This window comes from Apodemus sylvaticus, chromosome 10 (genome assembly GCF_947179515.1).
Source record: "Apodemus sylvaticus chromosome 10, mApoSyl1.1, whole genome shotgun sequence".
Taxonomy (NCBI): Eukaryota; Metazoa; Chordata; class Mammalia; order Rodentia; family Muridae; genus Apodemus; species Apodemus sylvaticus.
Genome location: NC_067481.1, coordinates 56243274 through 56264982, shown reverse-complemented (window position 1 = coordinate 56264982; position 21709 = coordinate 56243274). Strand labels below are relative to the sequence as shown.

General features: G+C 50.5%; 1 protein-coding gene across 2 annotated transcripts in view; it reads right to left on the bottom strand.

The window, feature by feature from the left end:
- The window catches only part of Ntn1 (netrin 1), a 177527-nt gene that overhangs the window by 8436 nt on the left and 147382 nt on the right, over positions 1–21709 (bottom strand). For both annotated transcript variants that reach the window (XM_052196193.1, XM_052196192.1), the window contains exon 6: positions 8289–8363. In XM_052196193.1, coding sequence (XP_052052153.1) covers positions 8289–8363 — 75 coding nt within the window. The remainder of the gene's footprint in view (positions 1–8288; positions 8364–21709) is intronic.

The following is a 21709-nucleotide window of genomic DNA, read 5'->3' as shown; positions in this document are numbered from 1 at the left end:
GCCTGGCATTGGCAGAGGGCAAGAGGAGTAGAGAGCCCTGCATGGAGGTTGAAAGGACCTGCTTCTGAGATCTAAGGTCCCCACAGCCACTGCATTCTAAGAAAGCTGCCAGACCTAGGAAGACAAGACAGATGCCCTGCTGGATAACTCAAGGCTTGCTGGGAGCCCACAGCCAGAAAGGAAGGCCCAGCAGGGCAGAAGCCACCTGTTGGGTTAGCCACGGGAGGCAACCACTGTTCCCCTTGGCCACTCCCCTCTCTCCAGCACTTCTGTGGGGGAAGCTTCTCGCCTTTCTAGAGCTTCCCAGGATTTATAGGCTGCTCAAAGCAGGCCCTAGGGGCCACCCACAGCTGCCCCTCCCCTCCCCTCCCCTCCCTACCCATCTAGACTTTCCTGTTGGGGCAGTCCAGCTAAGGAAGGTCTGTCACCCATTTGCCTTAGAGACTGCAGCCAGGAACAGTGGGGGAGGACACCAATCCCACAGAAGCCATTAAACTCAAAAGCTCTGTAAATCTCCAGGTGGAAAGAGCTAGCGAGCATGTCAGGAGCCTCAGCTGCGTTCATGAAATGCAGCCTTGACTGTGAACTTCCAGGCCAGCCCAGGTCAAGCCCTGCTCCCAGGGCTTCTATATGGAAAGTGTGGTCCTGTGCAGAGTGCGGGCGTGGGTGAGCACACAGGGCTAGACCTATAGACAGCACTCCTGCTTACTGCACATCAGTAAAGTAGGGACTCACCACGACAGACCCAGCAGCCAGCCAGGCAACCTTGAGATGCTGGCTGCTGCCTCCTCAGTATTCCAATACTGAGAGGGGAGAGACCATCTCCTGGAGCTAAGGGACACCAGAGAAACATCTTGGAAAAAGGTATTGGTCTTGGCCCTGAGCAATAGGCAGCCTCCCCAGCTCAGCCCAGCGTGTCAACGACTTTTGTCTTACAGTGACAAAATATCTGAGCAATGGACATAGAGGAGACACTTGATCTGGGCCACAGATTTAGAGGCTGTGGTACATGTTCCCAGTGGGCTTCACTGCTTAAGGCCCAATGGTAAAGCCAAACATGGTGGCCAGAATAAGCTGAACCAGAATATGCTTGGCCAGGAAGTGGCAGGGGACTGGGGACAAGGTGTGGTTGCATGGGCACAACCCCAGGCACTCACTTCAACCAGATCTCGCCTGCTAGACTCCCAACCTTTGGGAGGCATTTCCTATGTAAACCACGACAGCCACTCCAGTCAGATTCACAAGTGTAAGGCTGCGGTGGCCTCATCTGGAGGGCTGGTCTCTGCTGTACAGTGACTCTACAGACCCTTGCCTCTCTGGATAAACTGGGCTGCTAAAAGGACATTCCACCTCAGAACACCTTGCATGGTTTCAGGAGATGCTCCAACCATCCATACCTGCCTCCCATACTTGCTAGACCTCCCCCTCCCCAACCTTTACATCTCTATCCAAAATAGACACCAGAAAGAGCAAAGCCTGCTGGGTATTGATTCAGAATCTTTCCATGAGAAAGTAGATGATGAGTGAGCCTCAGGTCAGAGGTCTTGGCAGAGATGGAGTTCTGGCCTCTGAAGGAGAAAAGGTGACAAATAGCGTCCTCTGTGTGACTTAGGTCCAGGTCCCATCATCCCCAGCTCCCCCCCCCCCCAGAGAAAGCCTAGTGCTGAGGGGGTTTGGGCCAGCTCAGGACAGCACAATTATACCAGTCTGTCAAAGACGGCAGGGCACACACAAGTCCCTCAAGCAAATGCTGCTAACCTCCATTTCCCCCTTGAGGCTCCAGCTCCAGGAAGTTACCATGAGAGCAAAGAGCAGCTCCTCCTCCCAGATGCCCCGGCTGGAATGGCACTGCCAAGCTTCCCCAGGATACCTACATCTGGAGCTCTGTCCCATGCTGGACCAGAACCAACACGCCTCATCCCTAACAGGCCTGACTCCAAAAACCCACAGTCAGGTTCCTTAAAGTCCAACCACCCTCCAGACTTGCTTCTCCCGGTAGTCATACGCAAAGTGCCTGAGCCCTACTGCAGGAAGTACAGTACAAGGCCAGCAGTGCTACAGACTCACCCCTGCAGAGGGTCGGGTGCAGCCGGGACTGGAGCTGGCCTCCCTGGATTAAGCAGTTCAAGTGTGATAGCTTGGGAGGTATGGTTACCTCAGGCCATGTCTCCCTAACCCCGAAGGCTGCTTGGTGCATCCTCCAGGACCGCAGGTAGGGAGAAACGGGCGCGTCAATGGAGACTGCTGGATAGGACGACCAGGATCAAAGACTGGTGTGCTGGGGTTCTTTGCAAGAGAGACTACAGTCCCTGGGCATGTCTACCCCAACTCTGACCTGGCTCACTAGACATTCTTTACTGGATAATCGCTGTGGTTTCTCTGAGCCATCTCTGCTTCCTAAAAAACACATGAAACTACAAGGAGCAAAAGAGAATACAGCAGAGCAGCCCACAGACAAACAAGAGCCTGGCGCTGCCCAGACCCAGGACAGCCATCTCCCCTTTCTGTACTGGCTGTAGCAGTAGTGGCAGGGGCCAGGTTCAAGGCTGGGGAGGGATGCTTGCACCAGGCCCCACCTGGCTCCCCAGGTGGCCACTTTCTTGTGGGCACAGGATCTTTGCTGTCCAGCTGTCACTGGGGCTGCCTGGCCTTTCCTGCCCAACCTGGTGGTCACCCACATTCCGCGACCTCAGGCTGACTCATGTAGATCCAGCTCCACATCTGGCATCCATATGTGGTTGGCACTCTTCAGGAAGTAGGGGGGTTCACATCTGGCTAGAGAAACAGGAGGATCCTCAGGGGGCCAGTGACCCTAGGGAGGGTTAGCAAGCCTCTGAAACACCACGCTACACACTGCTGTCTGTGTCCCAGTCTCTCAACCAGAGGATGTCCAGGTGACATGGCTCTTCCCAGAAATTAAAACCAGCAGCCTCCAGCTCACATCGGGACCTTGCCTTGAAAAGGCAACCCTACATCACCTGTGCCCATACCCTAGGATCACTGGAGTAGATACAGTAAGTTTGTTTCTATGACATGGCTGCTAAGATATCTGGCTCTCTGAAGAGACTAAGGCTGCTGACAGTCACCATTGATTCCAGGGTCACTGAGGAGGAGGAGAGAGATGGCTCACAAGGTGGCAAAGCTCAAGGCCCACAGCCACGAGACCCCACTCCTTTATTCCCAGTCAAAGACAAGAGCTAGGGCTGGGCCCTGTCTGCCACTCAAAGCAGAGCTTCCACCAGGACAGCAGTGCTACCACAGCCAACTGTCTGCTCGGTCCCAGCACCCTTAATCCACCCCGTTACATCTGCCTCTTCCCTGCTCACCACCATTTCCTCACAGCCCTCCTCCATCGCTGCCGCCATCGCTGCCACCGCCCGCTCACTGTGCCATCCCTTCTGCCCTCCAGCTCAGAGGCTCCCCACTGGGGGAACCATGCCTCCTTCCTTACCCATCAAGATGTTTGTGTGGCTCTTCTTCCAAGTCTGACCTGGAGCCGAGAGCCAGTGTTCCAAACTGGGGTATGGGTTTGTGAGTCCTCTAAGGGCTGCTGTGTCTACTCCAGGCTGCCAAATGCTTAGTCACTGACGGGAAGGAGGGAGCTCAGGGCTGGGATCCCACAGCGCGATACCCAGCTAGCTGTTTCACCTTGTTGGGCCTTGGTGAGCCACAGGAGTAAGAACACCTCCTTCCCTCCTCTCGCCCTCTCTCCCCCTCTCTCTCCCTCTCTCTCTCCCTCTCTCCTTCCCTCTCACATAGCTGAGGATGAAGCAGACTGACTAGGTATTCACAAGGGCCATGGGGAGCCCAGTCCTGGCTCCGCTGTCCTCACCAGCATTCCCACTGAGTCCACAGGTTCCTAGGCACAACGCCATGCTGAGCCATACCAGAGCTCTGCATTGGAGATCAGGCCGCCTGGGCCACAGCACACAAACACATATGCCACACGGGGCCAAGATGTCCACAGCACTTCCCCTCAAGCCGAGTCCCCCAAAACCTTGAGGGCAGGGGCTGTCAGGTGGAAGGAACACTTGAGGCTCCCTGTGAAAGCATCTTCAGTTTTCCATCCAGTAGCGCCAAGATGTCTTTCTACAGGGGGTGACTAACAAACATTTCTGGGAATGAAGCACTTTTCCAAGAATTGGTGAGAGATGATCTCACCTTTCACAACAAGGGCTGATGCGCATCCCAGGGAGAAGGAAGAGGCCATTTAGGCCCCCTGGGCAGTTGCTGGGGCACAGGTGCCACCCTCAGTAGTAGGCTCATGATATTTTCTACATGTAAATGTGAGTGGCCCAGGAGGCTGTTTCCAACGCTGCCCACCCCCTCACCCAGTACCCCTGCCCTACTGGTTCTCAGACCCCGCCAACCAGGTTCCAGCTTCTGGCATGGAGAATTTTCCCACTACTAGGGATCCCTGCTTTGTGGGTACTGGCTACCAGGCCCTGGGCAACCCCAGTCAGGTTTCTGGGCTCTCACTGTGTATGTCTCTTCCAAATGTGCGCTCCCTGAGGGCCAACCCCTGGGCTATGCAGATCTGTGAGGGCAGCACCCAGGATGGCCTCGGGCTTTTAGTGAATGTATGTAGAGGGAAAATCTCCAGGGTGAGAAGGGATAAAGTACCAGGACTCTTAGGTGCCCATGGCAGGACCACCGTGTGTGTGTGTGTGTGTGTGTATGTGTGTGTGTGTGTGTGTTGTACATGGGTGGGTGGTGTCTGTGAGACACAACTCAATGCAATGGGGGGTGGGTATACTGTACACAGTTAAAGATGGGAGATGAGACAGAGGAGCCATTCCCCCAAGAAGCAGAGAAACAAGGGAAAGGAGATACCCAGGCAATAGATGGCCACAACCAATGACATCCCCTGTCACTGTGCTAGGCCAGAGCACTTGACCTCAGGAGCAGAAGTCTCTGGAGCTATGGGACTCCAAAGGAGTCTCAGGCAGGTGGCTTCAGACTGAGCCACCTATGTCTGCGCTGACAGGGTCATGGTGTGAGGGGAAACATGTGCACATGCACATACACACAGGCACACACACCATCCCACAAAAGAAGAGTTCCTTCAGAGTATGGGGAGGTGTCCTGAGAACTCTTGCAAACAATAACACCTGTCTTCATGGTAGGGGTTCCACACTGGGCTTGGCTTTGGCTTTCTGAAGCATTTGCAAAGTAAGCTGGATTCCCCTAGAGGGCAACAGAGAACTGAGGTGGCCCAGCAGAGGGGCGGACAGGTGACAGATGACCTGACCTCCATGGGTTACTAATATCCTCTTTAGACATGGTCCCTAGCACTTGGATATTATCTCTCCCTGATCTGAAACGTGAGGTAATGGAAGCCCAGACTGGCAAAGCTAACACATGGGAAAGGACTGGACCATCTTCCCCACCAGGTGGGGGTGGGGGTGGGGAGATGGGGTCCTCTCTAGATGGAGGCTGCAGCCATGTAAGGTCCGGGCGTGAGGCTTTCCCTGACTCCTATTTCTTGCCTTGCCTAAAATCCACCCATCCCAGCTTGGTCTGGGCTCGGGGCTGGCACACCTTGGGCTGGCCAGCCAGTCTCTTCCCATAGGCCTCCAGGGCCTGTAGGTTTCTCCCACTGGCTACCACTCAGGGTCAGTGGAGCCTGAAAGAGAGTTCACTAGCTGCCCCAGGTCAAGCCTGTCTTGGTGGGGCTGGAGGAGAAAGGGGCTCTTCTCTCAGCAGGGGTGGCAAAAACCTAGGTTCTAATTAGCAGCTTCTGGAACATCCAAGCGCCCTGGATGTGAAGGAAATGTGTTTCCTAATTGGCCCCCTGCCGGAGTGTCAGTCAGCAAACAAGCAGGGATTAGGCAGCCTCGGGAGCCAGCTCCCTTCCTTGGCCTGGTGTGGCCTCACCTCTGTAGGCAGGTTCTCGCTTGTCTTCCTTCAGCCCATCTTCCCCTGGGCTGGCCCAGTCTTCTGAGTATAATAGGGCCACCTAGCCACACTTCACCTAGGCTGTGTCTGGAGACTCCAAAGCCCAGCAAAGTCCGATGAGAAGCCTTTCCTCAGCCTCAGAGCAAGCCTTATATAGCTGGGTAACCCCCCCACCCCCGCAGTACTCACAGACCCACAGCTGCCACACCCTGCCCAGCCTCCTTTGCACCTTCTCAAACCAGGCTCCAAGGCCTGACGAATCACACAGTGACTATCTCCTCTGAGCCCTGTGTGGAACTCACGTGGTCCCCTTGTAGCACAGTAGACTGAACTGCACTGAGGAAATTCCCATAACAGCAAATGACCTTATTGAAACCAGAAATCCCTGCAGTGCTTAGAACAGGGTATGTCTCCCAGAATCTGTATGGGGGTCCCCAGCAGAACAGGGCTGAGAGGGGGTCGGGCCCTATGAAGGTATGCTGGGTCAGGAGGAGTTCCCACTCATGAGCGTTCCCAGGAAAGGTAGTTAGGATCTTAAGAGCATGCTGTCGCAAGGTACCTGGCTCCCTCTGTCTCCTCTTCTCTTCTGTGACACATTGTACTGTGGGCTGACACAGCACAAGGCCCTCACTAGAAGCTGAGTGGATGTGAACACTGGTGGACTTTAGAAACCGTGAGCCAAAAATAAAGCTCAGATATTTTGTTAGGAAAACAGAAAATGGACTGATTCCGAACCTCCCAGGGCTACTGGAGAAGGAGGGAAAAAAAAACAAAAACAAAAAAACCCAGAGCCAGGCAGTGACAGTCCGGGGGGGTAGGGGACACTGTACATCCAATCCTTGTCAGAGAAGATGCACAGAAGATAGAGGCCAGCATGGAGCCCAGAGACCATACCCAACCCTTCAGCACCCCAAAAGGATGCCTCTTCCTGCTGAACATAGGAACACCCACTGGATTCGGGGTCAGTGAACCCCAGTCTTGAGTCCATAAAGGAAAGGTCAGCCTGGTATAGACAAGGGCACTAGCATAGGGCAGGGTGACCCTGGATAATAGACAGGAGAGAACAAAACCAGGCTGAGTCCAGAAGAATCCAATGGAAGGACCATGGGATCCGTTTCAGTGATGTTCCGATTTCTCCCCTTGCATCCAGAGAACAGACTGACACTGTGGTCCAGTACTTTTCAGAGATACCTCAATCCCAGCCCACCCCACCCGTGGTGAGGATAAGGTGGGGGGGGGGCGGCGGCAGTGCTCATATTCTTCACTGCACCCTGACTTTTGCTTTGCCAGGAGCATCAATGATCAGGCTTCAAGAACCAAGGCCTGGGAAAGTACAGGAGCCCCGCCTTCTCAATCAGCAGAGGCTTGGAGAGGCCTTTTTTTTTTTTGAGGGGGGCTGTCCTCATTAGTCTCTGGCAGAGGTGAGGGCAAGACCTGAGAGGTCAGGTCCCCCTTGTACCGGCTACGCCATCTTGAAGGAGGTAAGCCCTTCCTTTATTTCTCAATGAGAGTAAACTTGTAGAAACCTGGGTTCGTCCCTCCATGGGAGCTGGAAGCTTCTGGGGTGTCATTCCTTCAGGGGCCTTTTCTTTGGGAACTTGATCATGGGGCCCCCGCTAGAAGGCGGGGCTGGAACCTGGATGCCCATGGCATGGCAATGTGTGACTCGATACCTACAACCTGCATGTTGATGGCCACGTGGCCTGTGACAAGTGGGGCTGTCTGGATGTTTGGGCCTCTTCTCTGGCTTCCATGTGAGGGGTACACATGTATGTGAATACTCATAGCGAAATGAGGTTTCAGAGGTTCTCAAAATGTCTTTGAGCCTAATGATTCGTTTCTGTATGCTGAGAAGCCCTGGCTACTAGCCTGACTAAGGGGCAAACTTCAAGTCTGGCTCAAGCAGTTGGCCTGATGTGGCCTCTTGTGTGGCATGTGTCGCCTTGGGACACATGCTCAGGGTCCTCAAGGCCAGAGTAGGATGCACAGTCTTACAGTACAGACGCTTCATCCCCCTGGCCCTATAAACACCCCACAGCTCCCACCCACTGCCAAGCTAGAGAACCTCACCAAGCAGGAGACTTGAGACAATGCCAGGGTATGAGCAAGGACACAGAACATCAGAGAGCAGAGGAGCAGACTGCAGCCACATAGCCCTTTGGGCAGAGCGAACAGAGTCCAGGATAGAAATCCCAGCCTCGATGGACCCCACTGAGCCAGACATCCCTGTGCAGGGCAGCTGGGAAAATCCAGGCTCTTGTGGCTTCTCTGGCACAGAAGACATTGGTACTCTCGGGCAAGAGTCCCACGGACTCTGTGACATGAGACACTTGCAAGCCACCCAGAGCAGCCCCTTTGCGGCCCCCCCCCCCCCGCCCCCGCTTGCTTACCATAGTCCTTCCTGCAGTATTTCTTCATGTTCATCTTCAGCTTCCCTTTAGAGGCCTTGCAATAGGAGTCACAGTCTGCAGGGGAGGACACAGGTAGAAACTCATTAGGCCACTAAAGAATGGGCTAGTAGCCGAGTGGGCCACCTCCCTAGATACCCAGTGGTATCCATGGGCCAGGCCAAGCGGGTGGTCATTCAGGGCAGGCTGGCTTTCTAAAGAGGCCAGTGGGACAAAGCCACCTGTCTTCCCTCGTCCTGATGGAATATTTCGGCCTCCATGAGAGCCTCTGGGACCACTGTATCGTGCCACCCAGGGTTTCTGAGCACCACACCAATCCCTTCTGCCTTAAGATTCAACTGGAGCCTGATTAAAGGAGATAGAGGCCTCATTGTCACCCGGCCGTCGGGGTCTGTGTCAGGCGCTGGCTTTCATGGCATGAAGCCTCTGGCTGAGGTTAGGCCCCAACAAAAGAGGTCACAGGGCGAAATTAGCAGCCCATGAAGCATTTGAAAACCTCTTTGGTGTCCACTCCAGTGAAGTGTGCAAATAAAATGCCCACAAAAAGAGGTTAGCCCGGATGGGCCCCACTGCTGAGAGGCAGTACTGCTCTGGCCACTGGCTGCTGGCCATACCTGCCGGCCACAGCTTTGGGGGTTCCAGGCTCTGAGAGAGCCAGGCATTCAGTAGATACAAAGTTTGTATTTCCTGAAGTGGCCTCATCGACTCCCCCAAACGCAGCGGTTAAGATTCCAGCCCAACCTTGCCCTCTCCTGCCAGCGATTTCTGCCTACTGGAAACAAGATGATGACATCTCTTCCTGAGGTGCCCATGATTGCCCGATGAGAAGCCACCAGCCACCCGCCCTGCCTGCATGGCTGTACACGCTGCATCTCCAGCAAGTCTTGGTCTTGCAGGTGACAGTGTTATTCCCATTGGGCAGGTTAAGAAAAGTGAGGCGCAAAATTTGGTAAGCTATCTACCAACCGTGGTCAACATGGGAGGAAGGAATGGTGTCCATGAATACAAGGCAGGAAAGGCAGGCACACTGTGGCTGTCACCAGCCTGTGGCTAAGATCTGCAGGGGATATTCAGTGGCCATCTCTCTAGAACTTGCTCCTAGCCCCCCAGCACGCAGCTCTTCTCTCGAGCATGAGATGGTTTGATGGATGCCTCCCACAGCACAGCCCTAGCCTGCTATCAGGAGCTGCGGGGCAAACTCCATAATTTGGAGCCAGCCTCGTGGGGGCCAGTTTCAGGAACCAGTTTCAAGAAATGAAAGAAAATCATTGCCCCGTGGTGTGTCCCTCTGGATCCACTTCAGGATAGCCCTGCCCAGGAACAGCAGAGGCCGCAGCATCAACCGTTCTGCCAGCCCGGCTGGTGGTTGGTTTTAGGAGTGGGGAGCCTTTGGAGAGCAAAGGTCAGGCTATCCAGAGTGTAGGCTTTACTGTGTGTGGCGAAGCCCAGAGTGAAGACAGGAAAGGACGCATCCCTCACATAGAAGTCCACGATGCATCACCCATCACAGCTGTTCTTCCTAGGTGGGAGGAGATATACTGGGGAACATCTGTGCCACATGGCTGTGCCATCTCACTGGCAGCAACCACTCCGAGGCTGAACCCACCTGGCTGCGCATATGTTCTGGTGTTTCTGAGCTGGCTGGCAGGTCTCCTACACTGCGCTCTCTGCTTAAGGTAACTAAAATGCAAGCAGAGCCGGAAGACTTGGAATCTGCTTAGAGTCTACTTGGAGCTTTAGTGTGTGTGTGTGTGTGTGTGTGTGTGTGTGTATGTGAAGTTATTGGCCCAAGTGAGTGCTTTCATTTCCAATCAGGAAGTACCCCAAGTCCTTCACACAGACTTGGTAAGGCAAACCCACTCAATGACCCAGGTGGAGAACACACTACCGGGTGTATCAGATTTGTAGGAAGGAGACATGGTGCCCAACTTATAATACTGGAAAAGCTGAGTTTGGAACTACCCAACGGAGCCTTATCCTTTAGGGTTAGAAGGAAAACATTCAAATCCAAGGAACAAACCAACCCCAAACCTTCAGCATCACTGCCCATACTTTAGGAATAGCCTAAGTTCTAGAGCCAAATGTACACCCTGGACAGACATTATCCAAAAGTGGGCAGTGGCCACCATGGCCTGACATCACAGTCTCTCAGAACCTGGTTGCCAGGGCTCAGTCGTCTCTATATATCTCAAAGGCTGCACACACCGTTGTATCACAACCAGCTTGCAGGAAGCCTTTGAGGACTTCCTTTCCACCTGTACCCAGTATGTTGTATGAAAGAAAATCTATGGTTCAGAAGGTCTCACTGAGGCCACCTGTGAGCCTAACCTCTGGTCCCCAATGCCAGCCCTGTGGTAGAATTCCCCTGAGTTTCAAATACCACTAAGGTCTGAGATCTGATCTGTCCACAACATGCTCTAAGTTCCTTCACTGGGTGTCTGAATTCAGAATGCTCCTGGTGGTTCCGGAACGTAAGAGCAGATAGTTTCTGTACCCAGCCCCTGGCTCAGCAGAGGAGAGTCCAGACAAGTGGGTAAGTCAAACTCAGAAGAAAAGAAAGTCAGTCTCCTTTGCAAAATATCCCTTCCTCCTTCAGATTCCAGTCCAATAATGAGCTAGGAAAACACACCAAGCCTATTAGAGCTACAACGGCTTCCTCTGGAGAAAGTGAATAATCTTCACAGAGATGCAGCAAGAGCTCTTTGACTGTCTGTGGCCTCTGTGCTGGGTCCAGATCACTGAGGTCACTGGACAAGTGGTCCCTAGGTAAGGAAATTGTGCCTGTACCTGCTTCCTTCCCTACTACCACACACAGCTCCAGAGACTGCATCACATGGACAAAACTCAGCTGAAAGCCCAGCTCTGACTCCTACAACATGGTATCTACTTGGCAGCCATTTACGGGGCCTCTCCTTGTTTTGTTCCAAAACAGCTATAAAGAGAGTGAAAAAATGAAAATTCACACGAACGCCAAGAACGAAGCTGATAGATGACCCAATGCCGGAATCTGGGAGCAATCTCAATTAATTAAAGGCAGATGGTGGTGCATGAAGCAAGGCCTATCCGGCGTTTACCTCCAGAAACAGTTCTTTGTCTGACGAACAGAAAGGTCACAAAAAAGGAGTGGGGTGGGGGGAAGAAGAGGAGGAAGAGGGGGAGGAGGAGGAGATGACAGCAAGACAATGAGCAGAAAACAGTCAGAAAGCATGGGCAGGGAGGGGAAGTTTAAGGAAGGCAGGGCTGTAAGCCATTTGTAGTAACTCTCTGAACTTGTATTTTTATCTAAATCACAGATGCAGAGAATCAGAAAGTCAGGCAGTGGTAATGGAGAAGGTGCCAACTCCACAGAGCAGAAGTCCAAGGAAAGACTAGGTAGCAAGGGAGTAAAGCTTTACCTATCTGACATGGGGATCCAGTCATCAGGGCCACACAGGGGTCTGCAAAGGGCCAAGCCATAAACACAGGGAGCCATAAACCCTCACATCTCAACTCTCCCATGGCAACCACTTGCAATGGGTATAACAGGCTCAAGTATTTATAAAAAGTCATGGCTTCCATGAAATTAGGGAAGTGGCAAGGCTGAACTCAAAGGCCACGGGGTACACAAGAGTTGGGGAAATAAAAACTAAAGTAAGTCACAGAACAGAGTTAAAAGTCATTTCTGAAGCAGCAAGGGAGGATGATACTGTAGAAAGTGATTCAGCATGGAGAATGTGCTGTAGAAACTCTCAATATGAAGAGGGAAAGGATTCAGACGTGAAAAATCAAGATATACAAGAGAGTGGAGAGTTGACACACGATTGTGTTTCAGCAGTGGCCAAACAGAAATGGAATCAAGGGTAGGTAGGACCCTTAAGCCCAAGACAGAACCATATATGCAGAAGGAAAGAGTTCAATACACTCTTTTCGGAATCAAAGGAAATAGCTCCATGCCTAGATATGTCTCTCATACATATGAAATGCTTATATATTTCATATTATAAGAAAAATATACTACAGACTGAAAAAATAACAATAAAAATGGGCAGATGATCACTGAGTGATATCTATCATTTCTTCAGGGAGAAAATTTCCAACACAATGATTTTATACCTAGCTAAACAGTCTTCTCACACATGCTGGACACATACATACATACATACATATATACATACAAACAAAAAGAGAACTGTCAAGTGTATAGAAAATAATTCAGTATTTGTTTTCCACCCACCTATTAAATGAATTTTTTAAAAAGGGGTTTGAAGAGGCTGGAGTGATGCCTCAGAGGTGGCGAGCCACCATATGTAACTCCAGTTCCAGGGATCCGATGTCTTCTTCTGGCCTAGCGAGCACCAGGCACACAGATATATGTAGGAAAAAAACAATTAAAAAATCTAAATTAAAAAAAAAGATATTAAAAGGGGCTTTGAAAGAAGACAGTTATGCTATAACACAATGTGCCCCAATGTCATCAAACATAAAAGTTTGAAATTTGGTTCTAAAACTAAGGCAATATCAAAACAGTGTTAAAATGCTTACAGAGGAACATTAAGAATATCTAGCTGGGCAGTGGTGGCACACGCCTTTAATCCCAGTACATGGGAAGCAGAGGTAGACGGATTTCTGAGTTCGAGGCTAGCCAGGTCTACAGAGTGAGTTCTAGGATAGCCAGGGCTACACAGAGAAACCCTGTCTCAAAAAAACAAAAAGCAAACAAACAAACAAAAAGAATATCTGATTATAAGAATTTAGTTGAAAAAGTAGATCATATTTAACAAAATGTAGTAGAATAAGGCAGGGAATCAAACTGCTTAAATAAAAACATCAAGGATGTTATTTGATGCTTGACTCTGCCAAATAAAATCCATCTTTTTAAATACCACAAAACATCAGAGAACAGGATATAAATTATAATTAAAATGATGCCAAAAGATAAGCCAGAGAAAACAGAAAATATAAACAGGCATTTTTTGATACAGTAAGATTATAAAAGAGAGGTGGGCAAGATGGATCTCTATGATCTTTATAAAAATTTAAAGAAAAAAATCACAAAAAGACCCCACAACTATTTGGCAATAAAATGGTAAAAGCTCTTGTTCCAATACTGATTTCACAATACTCAATTACTGTCTAAAAATGTGGAGATGGTTATTCTTCAATTTAACTGCATGTAGAATCATTGGGGCGTGCTGGTTAGATACAGGGGTCATGTGTACCTACCTTCTCGGGGCCTACATTGATGGCTCACAACCACCTGTAACTCCTGCTGCAGGAGCTCTGAAACCCTCTTCTGCCACTCAAGTGGCACATGCACAGATACACAGAGTCACACCTCTAAAAATGCATCCAGAGGGCAGTTCCAGAGGAATGGCAGACAGGAGGAGACCTGTCCAGCAGCCAGGGGCTCAGAGACAAGAGGAGGAAAGGTAAAAGAGAGTGCTCACTGCCTCTGCTGTGCTCCCTCCCTGACCCACACTCCCTGGTCAGGTTGTCTTGCTACACTCTGATGCACTGCCCCCAAGCCAAAATACAACCTTCCTCCTTTTAAGTTGTTTTGTCAGGTAGGTTGTAAAATTGACAAAAGAGCTAACTTATACACAGGGATATAAGTGGAATTTTAAAAGACAATTTAAATAGGGACAGAGGTACTGTCTGTCAACAAATACAGACAAACGAAAATGAATCAAGAGGTAGAAATCTTAATATCAGAAAGGGCAGAATTTTTAAAAATGTTTAAAATACACACACTAAAGGAACTAAGTAAAATTAGCTGGTGGGGCCAGCGAGATGGCTCAGAGGATGAAGAAGATTGCAGCCAAGCCTAACAACCTGAGTTCAATCCCCAGAACCTACCCAGTGGAAGGAAAGACAACTTGTCCCACAAGTTGTCCTCTGATCTCCACATACACACTGTACCCACACAGATGCACGCCATAAATAAACAAATGTAAAAGCGTTTTAAGTATTTTATGTGTACAGTATTTCACTGAACTATGTTAAAGGGAAAAAGAAAGAGATGTATAAGTAGAAAAATATTAAGTTAATTCCAAGAAGCTGAACTTGTACATGCCACCCTTCCTGACCACGCTATAATTAATAATGCTTGTTGTGACGGAAGAAAGGATCAAAATAAGTAAGCCAGACTCAGCCCTAGAAACTTAGAAAAATGAGTAAAACCAAACTGGGTGTTGGGGGGAATTAATAACAGCAGAAGCAGAAAGGGGGGTATAATTACACAAACACGAAGTCCGACTCTTTGAAATGCCTCCAAACAAACTTTAAAAAAAAGAGACCAGACAAAACATTGTCATGTCTAATTATGAATGAAAGAAAGAAAACAGACAGACGCAGAAGAACGAGGAAAGCCGACCTAAAGCAATGTTGTGAATTAGAAGGCTATTGTATGTTGACTCCGGGTGAGAACGCTGGAATCTGGCCGAGACGCATACTTGTTGGAGAACTGAAATGACCGAACTGAATAGACAGACTTGAGATGTCTAGAATGAGCCGAGTTCAGAGACAGGGACATGAGAGCCTGTGATGGGCACGGCCGTCTCATGATGCTCCTTAGCTTATGTAGAAATAGAAAAAAAAAAGGAATATTATTAAATGACAGACTCCATAAAAGCATTGAGATTAAACCATTTCACAATATGAAACAAACAAGCAAACAAGTAACAATACCACCACCAACAATAAAACACCAGTTTCATACGGGTCAGCCTTAAAACAAAACCTGCCAGGCCCCAGACTAGACACAAGATCCTGCAGACCAGTGATCATCACCTGACTTCTAGAAACCTATCCGCTCTCCCCAGAGGTCGCCATTACACTCCTGGTGACCCTGTAGGTCTCTGACTGAGTGGTCAGGTTAACACTGGCAGCTCTGTAGGGGCATCTGCTACAAGGTGCTCCTTCTACTGGGCTCTCCTCCCCCATCAAAGACAAGGGCTGCCAGGCTTGGCCCCAGGTGCCACCTGGTCTCCACTTGGACATTCTCCGTCCGGGAGAGGGCTGCTGGGACCCAGAAGGGGCCATCTGCCTGGCCTGGGCCGGCTCATCCCGTCTGGCTGGCATCCTAGCCTCTCTTGGGAGCAGCCTCCCTCCTTTTCATCCCTCCCACCTGCTCTCCTGACCAACCCACAGCTAAGAGCCAAGAGGTGCCCTGCAGGCTGAGCCCCTTCAGGCCTCTCCGCACCTTGGGTAGCGGCCCCCCTGTTCTGCCTCCTGTACCTAGGTGCCAAAACCCTGCTGGGCCAGCCTGCTCGCTGCTCCCGGCTCATCTCCAAGCATATGGCAAGCAGAGCCTGGTGGCCCATGGCGAGAGCCTGGGGTACCGCAGCTGGCACTTCCCCTCAGAGCAAGGCGGAGAGCTGGCAAAGGTCTCACTCTTATAGCCCTGGCACACTCTTCAGCCACACCTCTGCCCCTGTTCCTGGGCTACTCCCTTTGGGAAGCTGTGTGTTAGGTAGCTAAGTGAGGAGCATCCATTCAGTGTGGTCCATCACACTGGACAGAAAACCCTAAGGACTTGGATGAGGTTTGGCTCCAACGGCTGGGTGCTGGGAAACGTTCTTAGCTCCCGCTGAACTGGAGGAAATGGCTCAAGGGAAGGGAGTAGATACTCAGCTGCCGTCTGTCTGTCTTAAGTGATAGAAGACAAGTGGAACCAGTTTGTCTGACCCACAGCTGTAGGCTGCATGGACCAACTTGAATGTGTTCAGCATCCAGGATACTCAGGGTCAGTCAGGGGAGTTCACAACAGCTATCCTGGAGGCATTGGGGAAAGAACTCCCACAAGTGCAATTCTTGCCTGATGTGAGTGAGAATTTTGGCTTCTTGTTTCACATACAATTATGGGAACATGTTTTTGCTTTAGTCCCAGGTATAAGATATGAGGCTGCTTCAGATTGTCCACAGCCTCTATGATTTGTCTCATGCTCTAGCAGGGGTGTGATTTTTGCCAGCTGCAGGTAGTTTACATTTGGAATTCTAGAGACTCTTGAGAACTTACAAATGTAGGGCCTGTGGCAGCTGCTGCTTCCCATGCTGTTGCTTTTGCTATTGCTGGATTGCTAGTTGGAGATATTCTAATGACAAAGATGGTACTTGCCCCAAGGAACTCGATTTCCCTGATCAGCAGGAAGTAAGCTAGCGATAACAACACCCCCTTTTCCCTCTAACCTTTTTCTCCTATCTAGTGTTGGGGGACTGGAAGGATAAGGATGAAGTAAGGGGTTAGATATAAGAACCCAATAAAGTAGCCAAAACCCACTCCTCTCCTGTCAGGCAAGGACAGTCCTCTCACCAACAAGCACTGGTCCAAGCATCAAGCCACTTCTCCAAAAGATCCGAGCTTCACGCAGCTCCTTGACCTCCATGCAATTCTCTCTCTAATGTGCGCTGGTCTTACCCGCTGACCCATCACCCCTAGCCTCAACAATAAAATGCCCACTTTGGGTCATGGGACTCTTGAAATGAAGCCACTTCTAGCAACAGACTGACATAGGGCCTGAATGTGATGCACTTTGTGACCTCTGTGACAATCAAATTGAAGAAAGCCCCCAAATGTAGGGCTGCCAAGATGCTTATTAGAGAAACAGTGCCTGCTGCCAAGTCTGATGACCTGAGAGCAATCCCTGGTATCCACGTGGGAGAAGGAAAGCGCTACTTTGGTGTGTTCTTCTCTGACCTTCACAGAGACATGAAGGGCATCCTGGTGAGGTAGCACTGAGAACCACCAGTCTAGGAGAGTATATTCCCAGACCAGACTCCACACACACACACACACACACACACAAATTAAAAGGAGAAAGTCCCAAAATGTGTAAACAAAGAAAGCTAATGATCAAGTCCTTAACACAGAAGGAACTGTTGTGGCAATAAGAAAAGACAGCAGACTGTCAAATCTTGAAGGAGATGACCAGGTGACTCACAAGAAAGTAAACCAGAAGAGCCCATGAAAAGATACAAAGGTTTCAATGTCAAAGAAGCACACCTTGGCCAATGGGAAGAGAGCACTTCTACCCAGAAAACCAGCAAAGGTAGGCACACACACACACTCTGCCAAGAAACTAAAGCACCTCTTGCACTGAATGCCCTAATTCCGAGACCACTCTCCTCTGACTGGGCAACCTGGCTTATATGATTTTACCATTCACTTGAAAAGTTCCCCGAAGCACCTTCCTACATGGCTGACTCTGGAGAGTTCTAGGTGGATCATGAGAAAATGACAGCAGCTGGCTCTATGGGGTTGGAGGCGGGTGCAGGCTAGTCATGTGATAGCTCCATTGGGAGTGTCATGAAAGAATGACACCCAGGAAGTGAGGTCGGTGAGCAGGACACATCGGCAGAGACGGACAGGAGTCGAGTGGGGACCCACAGAGACATGAAGGGCATCCTGGTGAGGCAGCATTGAGGACCACCAGTCTAGGAGAGTGTGTGCCCAGAGCAGACCCCAGCAGGTGCTAAGACCTCAGAGCGAGGAGACTGGGGACAACTATCCAAGCACCGAAATGTTGGGTGGTGGGACCATAGCTGGTGTTTATATTGTTACTTCACTGCCTAATCTACATTTAAACTTTTACAGGATGCAATTCTCACATTAAAAAAAAAAAGCCAGATGTAGTACTGCATACCAATAATCCTAGCACTGTGGAGGCAGACACAGGCAGATCTCTCTGAGTCTAAGACCAGCCTGGCCTACACAGTGAGCTCCAATTCAGGCATAGCTACACAGGGAGACCTTGTCTCAAAACAGAAAGAAAAATAGAACAACAACAACAAAAACCCAAAATCAAAAAACAAACTAAAACCCTGACACCAGTAGCACAAACCGATAATCCCAGTTATGTGGGCGGCAGGGGGACCACAAGTTCAAGGCCCGCCTGGACTACTAAACAAGTTCAAAGCCAACTTAGGCAACTTACTGAGACTCTATCACAATATTTTAAACATGAAAGGACTGGGTATGTAACTCAGTAGCAGCATGCATGAGGCCCTGGGTTTAGTCTCCACACCAGAAAAACCAAAACACTAAAAATGTCCTGAGGACAGGGGTCACTGCCCTGCAGGATGAAGATCCTGTGCCTGTGACCCTCGGTACCAGCCAGCGCCTTCTTATGTCAAGCCGGCGCCTCTCCCAACTGCACAGATGATACCAAGAGATGGAGAGACGGAGAGCGTCATTAGCCAACCAAGTACCCACTGTGGCCATGACAAGACCATGCTGTTGAGAGTGAGGACGCTGGAAAGAGCCTGCTGTAGACAACAGACATCTTACAGAGGCCTGAACAGTGTAAGGAGGCAGGGTCATCTGCGGGAGGAGAGGAGTGGAGAAGTTGACGTGCACAGGGCCTTGAGGCAGGATCCAGCCTGGCATAGCCCACGGTCCTGCAGAGAATGAGGCAGAAGAGCGCACAGGGCTCTCCTGTGAGGCCGCTGAAGGCATGTGAGACTTAAAAAAAAAAAGGCTTGCTTTCAAGACTGGTACAAAGCCACAAAACCTGGCCTGTCATCAGATCTTTAGTCACAAGGAGTCAGGTCTGGCTCGTCACCCCTCTTAGGAGTGGGTGGTAGGCTAGCCAGGCAACCCTTGAGAGTGATCTTTGCTCTGCACTGTATTCCAATAGAGTCACCTGTTGCCAAAGCCTATTCTTCCTTCAGGACAGTAGATAGGTGCCTGGCTAGTTCTTCATCCAACCTTGTGAGTACTCTGATCATAACACCTTCACACTGGCACTGGGATGGAGGTGAGAGGGGATACAGAGAAGTCAGAGGCCTGGACACTTGTAGAGACACAGGCTATCATCTAGAAAGACTCCGTCTAGCCTCTGTACAGGGCACTGTAGTGTCTTTAGGGTATGGCATGTTGGGGTGGGGGAGGGGAGCAGGTGGCTTCAGTGGGACTTCAGAAGGCAACTGGTCACTTCAGTCTGAACTGCTGGGAACCCTGCAGGGAACAGAATGTTGGGGAGAGTGTGAAGGAGCCGACAGCCTAGATGGTGGGGACACTACCAAACACAGAGACGCTGGCACTGGGACCCCACACAACTGCGTGTTCTTGAACACAACACTGCCTTGCAGCTCCAGATTCCCGACTTAGGTCGCTGGAGCTACGGCTGTCATCTTTTACAATCCTGGTAAGATGAGGCCTGACACGTAATCAGCACCAGCTCTCAGGATTCTTACCCTACCACAAAGAAGCCTAACTTTACTGTATTTCTGTCACATCCAATTTCTGTTTAAACCCGAAGATATGTCTCACTCGAATATGTCCTTGATTCTCTGAGTTATGGCTGACCTCTGCCTGTCCCCTGTTTTAAGAGGACTGGCTTCCTCAGGGCATAGCCCACACTGCAACAAAAGGACTCTCGGTTTATCTGTTTGCTGTCTCTGCTCCTGTCTGAAGTCAGAGGCCCTGTGCTGCGTGCCCACGACCAGGCTACTCAACAGCTCTCAGCCGAACAGACCCGAGCTGCCACTGCGTGTGGTAGGCTAAGACCCTAGGCCCTGCTTGCCTTACTCCAAGGGCGGAAGTCACTCGGCTCAGTATCAGAACCCACAGGAAGCAGCCAGTCTGGGTCAGCGTAGAAAAGTAAAGGCTGGAAACAAGATTCCAAAGGGTGGAAAAAGGCAATTTGGAAAACACTGCAGTACATAAAAAGTGAGGCTTGGCACACATGGAGCCTTGCCTGAGGAGGAGGGTGGGAGCCGATAAATCTTCCCTATCCTGGGAGCTTGGATGGGCTTTGGTGTTTTATTTGGACTTTAATAACACGGATCCAAAATCCACCACCTTCTTAAGAAAATATATTTGCAGATTTTAAATACCAGCCCTTGGACTCGGCAGGCAACTCTCACTCCAGAGATGGGAGGTCTGTGCCGGGGAAGCCCTCGGGATGAGTAGCCCCAGCCCAGGCTACTTAGGCTCAAGGCCCATCCTGCCTCAGTCTTTGCTAGCACACTGGAAGTCCCAGAGGGAAAGACAAAGGTAAGCTGGGTTTAAGGAAGTGGTAGGAACAGCCAGGCCCTTCCTCTGTGGCTGATGGCAGTGTTAGGGCGGCCCCAGGCCTCTCCCTGTAGGTTCTGCGGTCTGACTGGGGGGTGGGGTTCTAGGCTAGAAGAGGTCAGGGGCTGGACTGACCACAGGAGGGAGCAGCCCCTCTTTTTTTCCCTTGGAACAAGAGGGTGCAAATGAGTCCCCAGCATGCTCTTTCTTCTTGCTGAACAAGATGGATTGGAAAACAAATTGGCTCAAATAAAGCATGTAATTAGATTAGAGCCTCTTGCCCAGAGCCTCTGGGGTTGCAAAAACGCCCTCCTGACTGGAGAAAGGACACCTTGGCTGGCTAAACCAGCTCCCAGACATCCAGAGTTTTCTCTTGACCTTCGGCCATCCTCCTGCAGGTCCCCAGCCAATGCTGATTATGCCAAGGAGAAGGCATGAAGACCTCCCCAGACCTTAGGACTGTGCCTCACCCCACCTGCAGATACTGCCTCAGCCTAGGAGGGCAATGGTACCCAATCCAGATAGTAGGAACACCTGGGTGTGGTAGCAAAACCAGGATGGCAAAACCCTGCAACTTGCTCTCCATGTGACCTGTACCACCAAGAAGTAGAAGAACCAGTACTGACTGCCCTGACGGTCACCCATGAGGAGACAGAGGCCAAAAAAGCTCCTCATCAGTCACCCCATGGAACTAGGGCAGATCTCTCTATCCAAAGACACGGACACCCTGAGGACCACTTAAGCACAGACCTCTAAGTATCCCTGTCCAGTACAGAGGCTGCCCATTCTTTTTGTTTGTTTGGTTTGGTTTGATTTGGTTTTTTTCTAAGACAGGGTTTCTCTGTATAGCTCTGGTTGTCCTGGAACTCACTCTGTAGACCAGGCTGGCCTTGAACTCAGAAATCTGCCTGCCTCTGCCTCCCAAGTGCTGGGATTAAAGGCATGTGCCACCACTGCCCAGCAAGGCTGACCATTCTTAAGGATTCTTATGTGGTTGCTGTCGTATTATTCGTTCGTTCTGTCAAACCCTTCCCTAAATACTGCCTCCTCTGTGCATGAGGCCCCTGCCCTTCCGACCTCCAGCCATGCCTTTGGGAAATCAAGCCACATTCATGGTCTGCTGTATTTGAAGTGATGTTGGACTCAGGGAGGAAATTCCTTTTCCCCAAACTATTTCTAAAATCCTCTATCAAAATGACAAATGACTCTGGCCCCAGGGCTGAAAGAGAACTCAGACAGGAAAAAAAAAAAAAGAACGGAAAGAAACGAGGAAGGACAGGATACTCGGTTTCCCCGGTTGAAAGGCTTGTGATAAACAACGTATCTCCAGGAAATAAAATGAGGGGTGACAGAGGAAGCACAGGTGATCGTCATCCAGACCACGCCCCTGCCACCCCTCTGCCTGGCCAAC